This window comes from Phyllopteryx taeniolatus, chromosome 6 (genome assembly GCF_024500385.1).
Source record: "Phyllopteryx taeniolatus isolate TA_2022b chromosome 6, UOR_Ptae_1.2, whole genome shotgun sequence".
Lineage (NCBI taxonomy): Eukaryota > Metazoa > Chordata > Actinopteri > Syngnathiformes > Syngnathidae > Phyllopteryx > Phyllopteryx taeniolatus.
Window position 1 is genome coordinate 20,095,196 of NC_084507.1, and position 12,120 is coordinate 20,107,315.

General features: G+C 39.6%; 1 protein-coding gene across 2 annotated transcripts; it reads left to right on the forward strand.

Moving 5' to 3' along the window:
• Window positions 1-716: 716 nt before the first annotated feature.
• On the forward strand, window positions 717-11,507 carry rragca (Ras-related GTP binding Ca). Of its 2 annotated transcripts, none has more exons than XM_061777364.1 (7): window positions 717-1,157; window positions 4,105-4,308; window positions 6,095-6,294; window positions 8,889-9,003; window positions 9,072-9,214; window positions 9,768-9,916; window positions 10,872-11,507. In XM_061777364.1, exons 1-7 carry the CDS (start codon window positions 972-974, stop codon window positions 11,027-11,029), a joined length of 1,155 nt encoding a protein of 384 aa, XP_061633348.1. In that variant the 5' UTR covers window positions 717-971; the 3' UTR covers window positions 11,030-11,507. The 2 variants fall into 2 exon arrangements, with proteins under 2 accessions (XP_061633348.1, XP_061633349.1); XM_061777365.1 differs by having other exon boundaries at window positions 1,145-1,282.
• Window positions 11,508-12,120: the final 613 nt, after the last annotated feature.

The following is a 12,120-nucleotide window of genomic DNA, read 5'->3' on the forward strand; positions in this document are numbered from 1 at the left end:
CAGCGCCTTCGATTGATGTTACACTCGATCCTCACTTTGACACGCTGCCGTATTGTCACATCAGACAGCTTTATCAACAAGTATAAATATGGTTGGCGTATATGTTTTAAGCTTTCACGAATATTTGGTTATAATAGCAAGTGACGACGCCACAGTGCCTTACGTCATATCCTGATGTTACGCGAGCGTCAGACTTCATAATGAGTTGTTTACAAGCATTGTATTTTCGCATATTTTGATTGTTTTTAAAGTTGTATAAGATCGTGTCAAAGCTGTGATAGTAATATGAATACTTTATTTACTTTTCATGTTGTTAGTTTTGAAAAAAACGTATATATTATAGTGAATTTACTTTTATTTTGTCCTTGAAACTAAATATCAGATAGTTTCCGATATTTTTGTGAGCCCCGAATGTCTCACGGATGTTGTCACTGTTTTACAGTGCAGCCTCACGCCGCCTACTATTTTAGCGTGTTTTTAGTTTTAGAACACAATTATCCAGTGTTTTCGCTGACATAATAATATAGTTTATTATTTTTACTAAGAAAATAACAAAATAGTGTGGAAAAATGCTTCTTTTTGGAGTCTGCTCAGCAGGTCACGAAACAAGTCAGGTGACAGCGATGAGCCCTCTGCGGAGTGACAAATGATTTGGACCAATCGTATTTTGCATTGTAGGCCGACCATCCAATCAGAACCAAGAAGGGCGGGATGAAATGCCTACATTTTTCAAGGGAGAGGAAATCCGAAGGAAACGTGAGGGTTTAGCACGGTGGTCACTAGTCAAATGGAGCATTAATGGCCGGGTAGTCGCACTTTTTTCTCGGCTACACTTGAGTTGAAGCCCGTGGGTTGGAATACGGGCGTGGTGGCCGACAAGTGAAGGTTGGCACGGGACCCGGGAGAAGGGTGGGGGGGATACCAGGGGGATACTACCCGGGCGATAAGGCGACCGTCGCTTTTGGCCCAACATGTCGATCCAGTACGAGGTGGAGCAGCTGGCCGGCAGCTACGGGGTGGCAGACTCATTCCCCAAAGACTTCGGCTACGGGGAAGAGGAAGAGGCGGACATCGAGGACAGCCCGGCGCTGTCCGACAGCAAGCCGAGGATCCTGCTCATGGGTCTGAGGCGAAGTGGCAAGTCATCGATACAGAAGGTGTGCTAGCCCACAGCTAGCTATGTGCTTAGCCTGTAGCTACAAATATCACATAACCAAGTACTCTACTACTATTAGCCACCAGCAAGCCCCAATGCTCAGCTAAACTGTCTCCTAATTCGAAGGTGAGGCTATAAATTATTAAGCGGTCGGAAAATGCTCTCAGTGCATCTCCCTGATTTGTGTTGACATATCGTCATGTGACTTAAAGGGTATCAAACAGTGTGTCCGCACTGGCCCGAGCAGAGCAAAGCAAAGCAGCCACACCTTCCCTTTCCTGTAAGGTAGCGGTTATCAAACTTTTGACACCAAGTATCACCACCCAAAAGACTTTCTCTCTCTCCAAGTACCACCATGAACGACATTAAACTACAGTAGTGTAGTAGGCCTATGTGTTAATAATAATAATAAAAAAAGGTAGGTTTTATTCCGAAAACGTATTATTGTAAGACAGTCTCACACGATGCACAGTTTGAACATAAACACTGTGCTTAAATAAGGGAAAATAAAAAAAAGCTATGCTTCAACAATGGTTCCATTAAAATGTCATGCTCACAAAAGTTAATAAAAATTCATCTGTCCAGTTTCCATACCGCTTATCTTCACTAGGGTCGTGGGTGTGCTGGAGCCTATCCCCGCTATCTTTGCACGAGAGGCGGTGTACACCCCGAACTGGTCGCCAGCCAATCGCAGGGCTGAATAAACTTTTGAGAATCACAGCTTTAAGGCATAAAAAACAGCAGTGCAACTGCCAAACATTCCCTTTGCTTCTTGTTTTGCCACTATTCAAAATCATTTCATGTCAGTTTGTTTGATGAACTTCAGGTTTATAGATGCCATGTCTCCTGCACAGTTGGCATGTTGTTAAAGACACCCACTGCAGTGAGGTTAATTGGGTAGTTGGTTGTTTTTTAAAGTTTTTCTAAGCAGGCGAAAAGTGGGACATTTATTTGGATCTGATGTGTTTATTAAATTGTGGTGCAGCGTTCATTAACGCTTACGTGCTCGGTGACCAATTGTGGCACCGTATCTCAAAAAGAGCTACGGGCAAAATTTGAGCAAATAGTTTCAGGCATCTACTGCATTTGAGGCATGGTGTTTATTTGAATCACACCTGGCAAATAAATGGGCCACTGCAACAATCTGAGACAGTGTGGTAGTTTAAGGCATATATTTTTTGCGTGGTGTTTGGTGATTAAATCAAATGAACCCGATGAACCCAGTGATTAATTGGGGTGCAGTGTCTGTTACAGCGAGAGCCACTATTTGAGGAAATGCAGTAGTCTCAAGGATACCTAATTCCCTGAACCATACAGGCACTGTGTCCATTAGAACGCAGGCCACTATTTGATGTAAAGCAGCAGTGTTCATTTATTCTGGTAAACCATGCAATTAATTGGGGCACAACTTCAATTAGAGATGAGTGCCATTAATTGGCATGGTGTACATTAGAGCAGACACCATTAGGTGATAGAGGCGGTGGTGTTTGAGGCATCTTATTTGCGGTGTGTTTATTTACCCAAGTTAATAATGCACCTGTTGATTAATGTGGGTGTGGTGTCAACAGGAGCCCTCAGTATTTGTTTTTTGAGGCCCCTTTTGGTTACCCAAGGCTATATGTCATGTTTTTGTCTTGGCTGCACTGTGCTGGAATAAAAGACGAGACTTCCTGCTGTATTTTATTATTGGTGGTCAAATGTAACACCTGTGTACTGCAGGGCACGCAGTTTCTTTGCAGTAATCCGCTTTGATTAGGACCGGCAAACGTGATGTGGCTTTTTGCTGCCTCACTGCCCCTGCCACTTGAAGAGCTCACACACTGCTGCCAACAATATATATATATTTTCTCGTTATGAGCTGACAGTGCTGATTGTATGCTACTTACATGTTGTTTTCCTGGCACTGCTGTGTGCATGTGACATCTGGCTGATGTCACATACGAGCTTCTGAAACTGCCCTATAATACGAAAAACCTTGTATATAACGCATCAATCTGGATTTGATTGGATTACTGTCACTCTCAAAACCAGATATGCTAACTGTGAGATTAGGGTTTCAAAGTCTGGTTTCAAGCCTGGTTTATGGTTTTGAACAAAAGTTAGGATTTAAAGCCAGGATTAGTGTTTCAAAATTGTGTTTCACGCCGGGGTTGGGGTTTCAAAAGAGGGATGCGAGTCTAGGTCCCAGTTTTAAACAAAGGTTAAGATTTCAAATAATTTTTTTAAGGCTGGGTTAGGGTTTAAAACAAGGGGTTCGGTGGGTTTCAAACCTGGGTTGGGGCTTCAAAGCAGGGTTTCAAGCCTGGTTTAGGGTTTTAAACAAAGTTAAAGATTTCAAATGTAGGCTTTCAAGCCTGGTTTAGGGTGTTAAACAGGTTAGGGATTCTAACTAGACTTATGGGTTAAAACCAGGGTTAGGGTTTTGAAGTGGAGTTTCAAGACCAGGTTTGGGTTTTAAACATGAGTTAGGTTTCAAATTAGGTTTGTAAGTCTGCGTTAAGGTTTTAAAAAATAGTTATGATTTCCAAGTGGGGTTTAAAGCCATGGTTAGGGTTTCAAAATAAGTTTTCAAGCCCAGGAAAAGGCTTTAAACAAGAGCTGGGCTTTTAAATCTGGGTTAGGTTTTTAATCAAAGGTTAGGGGTTTCAAATTAAGGTTTCTTTTTAGTCCTGCAGTCTAGTATATCCTCCAATAAAGCCCCTAAAAATTAAAGCAAGACGCCAGCCTGTTCAACTCATGCTTTTTCTTTCACTTTTTTTGCAACACTTATTCCAGAAGAAAGCACCGTGTCAACAAGGAATGTTTAAAGAAGAAGAATATAAACAACAAGTTAAAAGCAAGATAAGAATGTTGAAATGTTAATCATAGAGTGAGCAGTTCTGCTCTTTTCTACACTTGTACGTCGGTTAAGAATGTTCAAATGTTTTCGTCCATTTTGTGGCTTTTAGGTGGTGTTCCACAAAATGTCGCCCAACGAGACCTTGTTTCTGGAGAGCACCAACAAGATATACAAGGACGACATCTCCAGCAGCTCCTTTGTCAACTTCCAGATCTGGGACTTCCCGGGCCAGGTGGACTTCTTTGACCCCACCTTCGACTACGAAATGATCTTCAGGGGAACCGGAGCCCTCATATTTGTCATCGACGCTCAGGTGCAGCACACAGCCACACGGCATCCCGCTATCAGATTATTTGAAACTCTTTTACCGCTGAAAGGGGAAAACAGTTTTTAACTCCGAAGATGTAAAATTGCAACTTTTTCCCCCCATTTTGGAATTGCGGGGTTATTGGCCCTGATCGTACATCCAAAGGCTGTACATCGCCAGGTTGACCTCTTACCCCCTTTTCACAGGCAGTGACTCATCTCCGTTATAGCGCTGATGCTACCCATGAAGGTGTAAAATTGCTGGGTTACGGCTCTGTTACTGTATCAAATGGCAGTCATTTGCCGAGTTGTGGCGTTGATACCGCTGAAGGTGGCAATTGCCATGTCAACTTTTTACTCCCATTTTAGCATTACAGAATCCATATAGACAGAGACCCGTCTCTGATCTTGCCTGGGAAGGCAGAAAATGATCAGGCTCCAACTCCTTTACTACCTCGAAGGCTGAAAATTGTCAGGTTGACTTTGAACCCCTCTTTCCGGCATTGAGGAAAGAGAAAACCAACGAGGAAGAATGCGCATGAAGGCGTACTTGTGCCCAACGGCGCTGGTGAACAAAAGTGTGTCTTAACTATGTTAAATAAATGACCAGTCACCTCAGTGCAACACTTGAATTAAGATTTTATTGTGCAAAGGAGGCTTTCACGGTGAGTAGAAATCCGACACGCTCCCTACCGCTCCGCGCCTCAGCCTACACCGCACAGAACTTCAGTGAAGTCAATTGGGTGAATGAAACAATAAAATAAGTCTATGCCAACATTGAGGCAGCTAACAAGTTAAACGGTGGGTTGCACTGATGGTTTTTAGCGTTTATTTTAGTCTTCAAACCAACGTAAGAGCTGATGACAGACACAAAAATAAAATCGAAATTACCATACTGGAAAGAAAGTACAAACAGTCGCATTACAAGCTTAACATTGAGATAAAACTTCACCAAAGGTCAAACTAACAACTTTATATCACAATGAATTGGGACAAAATTCACAAAAATGTTGTCTCACAGTATCAAAAACATTAATCTTGTCTCATCGGTGGTTAGGTAGAGGAATCAACGTTTTACAGAGCATTTGGTTCCATTCATTACTCTACTTTAGTTTTTACCGGTGTCGCATGAAGTTATTTTTTGTGTCAAAATGCTGAGTTCCGGTGCGTACCCTTCAAAATAAAAGGGTACATGCTTAAAACAGGAAGTTAAACTTGTACATATAAACCATTTGATGTGAGAAAACAGTTGCAAATTACTATTTAATTACTATAATGCTATATTAAACTTTTAGCTAAAACAATTAATGAAAATTAATTCAGTTGCTTTAGTTCCACACACATTGCTTTTTAGTTCATAGGTTTGATATTGATACTGGTTATAAAGAACCCAGAGTTTATGACACAGGCTGCTAAGAAAACGGATGTTCATAATTTGGGCGCCTTTTTATTTAAACCATGCAAACGCTTTTGACCCAGCCCCCTACACACAGGCAACAACCTGCTTCTGTTACAGCTCTGATACTACCTCAAAGAGCTGGGTCAACCTTTTTCGGCCATACTGGCTTTGCTGAATACCTACCTACAGGCAGTGGCCCTCCTCTTTTTTACGGCTCTGATTCTACCTCGGAAGGAGGAAAATTAATTAAAACATCATCCACTGTTTACCTACAGCTGTGTATATATATATATATGTATATATAAGTTATAAGTATTGATATTGCTTCTGTGTCTTATACTGGGCCAATAAAGCTGATTCTGATTGTGATATTTCCTTTTGTATTTATTTTCAGGACGACTACGTGGAAGCCCTGGGGCGACTCCACCTGACTGTGTCGCGGGCGTACCGGGTCAACCCAGACATCAACTTCGAAGTGTTTATTCACAAAGTAGACGGGCTCTCTGACGACCACAAAATCGAGACCCAGCGGGACATCCACCAGAGGGCCAACGACGATCTGGCCGACGCCAGCCTGGAGAAGCTCCATCTCAGGTACACTACATGGATGACATATTATGATTAACAGTATTGGTTTGCAACCATTCTGGGTAGGCTGCAGGAAAAGACAAATCCATCTAGTCAGTAATGGCATATCGTAATTTCTCTTGTATAATACGCAACCCCAAAGTTGACCTCAAAATTCTGGAAAACCCTTCTATGTATAATGCATTTTTACAATGCATGATTTTGCTTCTACCTATATGATTAAAACATTAAGTATTATCTGTATTTTGTTAGTTTCTTTTCAAATAATTATTCTGAAGTTAAGCACTTTATTTGAACACGTAATACTTTTTTTTTTTTAATTGCTCTTATTTTAAAAGTCACAGCCCTACTTTATTTAGTAAATGAGAAAACACAGTTGTGCTCATGTTTGATTACCCAGGCAGAATTTGTAAGATGGGTGCAATTCTTTAAAGAAAACATGAAGTGCCAGGCAAAACACATTTTATTTTAATGGGATTCAAATTAAACGGTCAAGCATTTCAGAAAAGCATTATCATTAAACAAAATATAACCATAAAGAAATTAATGATGGTTGTTGTTCAGTCATATTTAAAAAAAAAAAACAATATTTCACAAATTCTGCCAGGGTATGTAAACTTATGAGCACAACTGTACATATGCAGTCATACGTACCCCCTTTCATATTGGAATGAAAGTGTAGGCTACACCTTTTTCATAACCACTAGGTGGCGGTGGCATATTAGAATGAAAGTGTACACCTTTCTCGTAACCACTAGGTGGCGATGGCATATTAGAATGAAAGTGTACAGCTTTTTTGTAACCTCTAGATGGTGGCATACACTTATAAAATGTGCAAGGTTTTGTTCCATTTTACCCTATACCTATGTATAATGCGCACTATTGACTTGACAATTTTTTGGGGAAAAAGAATGCGCATTGTATACGAGAAATGACGGTATATCATGGATTGTATTTTCCCTTGTAGAAGCTGCACTTTATCACCAAACCACCCATTTACACTGCAGTTCATACACTATCCTTGTATGTGGCGCACAGACAACTTTGACAACAAGGTTTCAAAGCTGTGGGCCTCTGCTGCAGATATTTATTTACTCATTACTTTAATGCGTCTCTGTTACATTCCTCTTGCGCCTTCTAATGGAAAAAAAAACTGAAGAAGATGGGGCTACGCAAATGTTAACAGCCATATGAGCTATCTTTGAGCATGACGTATACAGTAAACCCTGCCAATATGCAAATTAAAGTTTTTGCCTTGTTACCACCAATGATTTGCATTACGGCCATGAGTTGGCAAGATCAAACTTCACAACATTAAAAAAGAGAAGTGTGCTAGCTTCAATCCCAGTTGAAGTTTACTATAAAATTAAACAATACAAAGACAATTACGTGTTGAGTATTTAACCAAACCACAATACTGTTGCTTTACTGAAGTCAGCTAGCTTAATACTTGCACACAATGCAAAACACCATAGATGGGCTAACAAAGCTAGCATCAATGTTAAGGTAGTTATAAACCTTTAAACAAAAGTAATTTTATTTTTTATTTAAAAACAATTTTTGGGTCTTTCTTTTTTTGGGTGTGGCTGGAACAGATTAATGGCATCTCTAGGGAGGCTGTGGAGGTAGAGCAGGTCGTCCAGTGATCGAAGAGTCACTGGTTCGAATCCTGGCTGCGACTGTCCGCATGTCGAAGTGTCCTTGGGCAAGACACTGAACCCTAATTTGCTCCCAGTGGGCCTGGCAGCAGTCGCCCATTAGTGTATGAATGTGTGTGTGAGTGGGTGAATGTCAGGCTTTGTAAAGCGCTTTGGGCGCTGTGATGGTGTAGATAAAGCGCTATATAAGCGCACTCCATTTACTATTTATTGAATTTCAATAGGGGAAGTTGATTTGACATGCAAGCGATTTGAGTTACAAGTGTGGTATTATAACTTTGAACGCTTTATTTCTCCTGAAACACAGGCTTTCACTTTTTTTTCCCCAAGCATTAAATTGAATGCAGAAAGAATGGAAATAAATATTTTCTTTAGATGTTATTATAAAAGTGCTTCCCCTTGGAGGAAATGTCCTTTAAACACAATCCCAAATATTTTAACAAAACATTTGAGATGTACAACAATTTAACAATAAACAAGGTAACATAACTTTAAATAAAAAAATGAGCGTATCTATCACTGAGTCCAAAACGTTATAAAATGGCTAATAGGAAAATAATATTCTGTATTTTTACGGGTTGCGAAGCGGTGACATACATGACAGCGTCCTCGCATTTTCGCTGCATTTCTTTCCAAATCAAATCTCTGAGCCATTTATTTTTAAGGATAATGTTGTAAAATGAGTTAGAAATTATTTTAAAGTGTTTTGGGATCATAATTTGGGGTATATTTAGGGTTTGAAGTTTTAGCTGTTAATACAGGAATTTCTTTTGGGGTGGGGAGCAAATTTGTCAACTTTTCTCCATCTGAATCAGTGTCACATTTGCCAGTTTTCCTCTGGTCACGCATGTGACTGTCAGCTTATTGCTTTTTTTCAGGAAGTGAGCGGTGCCATCTGCTTCCTCACTTCCTGTTTGTTTTTCTCTCTTTTATGTGGCTTAGCTTTTACTTGACGAGCATCTACGACCATTCTATCTTCGAGGCCTTCAGCAAGGTGGTGCAGAAGCTCATCCCACAACTGCCCACGCTGGAGAACCTGCTGAACATCTTCATTTCTGTAAGGGGGAATGCATTTGTGATGTCACTTCCTGCTCGCTCACTTAAAATTTCACACTCCTCTTCCAGAATTCAGGGATCGAGAAAGCCTTCCTTTTCGACGTGGTGAGCAAGATCTACATCGCCACCGACAGTTCCCCTGTGGACATGCAGTCGTACGAGCTGTGCTGTGACATGATCGACGTGGTCATCGATGTTTCCTGCATCTACGGGTGAGGGCTTCTCAGTTCAAGGGGCAGAACGTTTTTTTTTTCTTTTTCAAAACATTAAAAAAAAAAAAAAAAAAAACATTTTGTCATTGGGGTTTCTGTAGTTCAAAATACACTATAATGGCTGTTGACAGGCTTTTTGTGACATATTCCATATATATATATGTATATATATATATATACATATATATATATATATGTATATATATATATATGTGTGTGTATATATATATATATGTATATGTGTATATATATATATGTATATATATATATATGTGTATATATATATATGTGTATATATATATGTGTATATATATATATGTGTATATATATATGTGTATATATGTGTATATATGTGTATATATGTGTATATATGTGTATATATGTGTATATATATATACACGTGCTCTATTGCCATTTTTTTCATTGAAGGGGAAAAAAATCAATTACAATTGGAAATCAGATTTTTTGTGGAAAAAATCTAATATTTTATTTTAGGGTGATATAGCAAAGCACCTAGTTTGACAAATCTCATTCCCCCCCAATGGTGGTCCAGTCTGAGGGAGGATGGCAGCGGCAGTGCCTACGACAAGGAGTCCATGGCCATCATCAAGCTCAACAACACCACCGTGCTCTACCTGAAGGAGGTCACCAAGTTCTTGGCGCTTGTATGCATCCTGAGAGAAGAAAGCTTCGAGCGAAAAGGTATAACACCCCCCAAAGTAATGTGACGAATTGTGGACCTCAAAGGCCAAGTGATTTAAAGTGCTCCACATTGATATTAGTGATCAAACATCAAACATATTGTGCAGCTCTAATTCAAATGTTTTCTTTGGAAATGTTCATTTAAAAAAAAATAAAAAATTATGAAAACAAGTTGATTCAAAAAATAATTCAAATTAGTACAAAATACATTTTTATGATTCAAAATTACATTTCAAGTGTTAGTAATAAATTGATACATTTCTTAATTAAATTGTAAATTAAATTAATACATTACATTTGAATTAAACAATTGTTTTCAAATGGAATATCATATTTGTAATTATCTAATTAGTTTTAATTTATTTTTAATAAATTAAAATCCATCCCTCCATCCATTTTCTGAACCGCTTCTCCTCACTAGGGTCGCGGGCGTGCTGGAGCCTATCCAAGCTATCATCGGGCAGGAGGCGGGGTACACCCTGAACTGGTTGCCAGCCAATCGCAGGGCACATAGAAACAAACAACCATTCGCACTCACATTCACACCTACGGGCAATTTAGAGTCTCCAATTCATGCATGTTTTTGGGATGTAGGAGGAAACCGGAGTGCCTGGAGAAAACCCACGCAGGCACGGGGAGAACATGCAAACTCCACACAGGCGGGGCCGGGGATTGAACCTGGGTCCTCAGAACTGTGAGGCTGACGCTCTAACCAGTTGACTAATGTGCCGCGTAAATTAAAATGAACATTTAATTTTCAAACTCAAAATCAAAATAGATTTGTATATTAAACATTATTTTAAAATAAATACATGTATTAAAACATTAAGGAATTTAAAAATTCATTAAAAAAATAATTTTGTAATTGGAAAATTCGGACTCAAAATTCCATTTTCAATTCCAATTGTCCAATTTGAATTTAATACAATACATTTCCCATCTCTTGTTTTGTCAGGCTTGATCGACTACAACTTCCACTGTTTCCGAAAGGCCATCCACGAAGTGTTCGAGGTGGGCATGTCGGCACAACGCCCACTCGGGACACTGCCCTTGGGCTTGTCGGCGTGCAGCAAGGCCGTGGCGCTTAACGGCACGCCGCGCAACACCGTCTAAGACTCTTTACGAACGGAAAAGACGTTAAGGACCAGCCAAAAAAGCGGCCAAAGGAAGAGGTGAACGCTACACGTTCAGCCCTAAAATGGCTGCCTGCAGCAGGGGAAGGGCTCTTTCTTTAGCTTTTCAAGACGACCGATGGGAGGGACCAATGGTCGCCACCTTGGCAGGATTGTGACACACCCACTAGACCACTTGTAAAAATAAATAAATAATGACGGTAAGGCGTGCAGGAAATATGGCTTCACCAATGCAGCATGAGCACCTGGCACCTCACACGCAATGCTGCGCGGACGTCACTTCCTCTGATTGCACGTCACTTCCTGTGATTGCACGTGTCAACGGAGCGCACTCGAAAGGGATTGTATGTCTGTTTGTGTGTGCGTGGGTGTGAATGCACTTATGAATGTGTGTTGGGTTGAGCTGTTGAGACTTTGTGTGTTCTTCTCAATAAAGACAACTAATTAAACTATCTGAATCAAGACTTAATTCTCATTTATTTTATCATGTAAAAGAACCTGCATTAACCCCCAAAGCTGGCATTTTTTGGGGTAGCATCAGAGACAATGAATAAAAACATGTTTAATTAAAATAATTTTTGCCTATATTAATAGTTAAAATTAGTGAATGAAAATCGGTCAAAAACTAAAAACGCTGGAATAAAATATGCCAATTACAGTATAAATTGCATTTATTGCTATGACTGCAGAGCTGCCAACCATTCACTTCCAGAACAATTTAAATTTCCATATTTTTTAAATTAAGAACATTACCGAAGTAGTTTATGTAGTATATTGTTTAAATGGGTAAAAAATAATCCTGCATATTGTTCAATTGTACATAGTCACTACTCTATAATTGGAATTGTTAAATTATGGATTCAATATTTATTCAAATATATTCATTGCATCAACCTTGTAATGGTGGATGCAGCTGCAGTTGTTTTGCATGCTATTTTTTCTATTTCCTGTATTCACTACTGCTGCTGAAACGATGCAAATGTATTGTGGGACAAATAGAGGTTCTAAATGCTGTATTTATGTAAGCATTTTATTGAGCAAAGTGTTTGATCCCTACAACTCAGCCAGAAT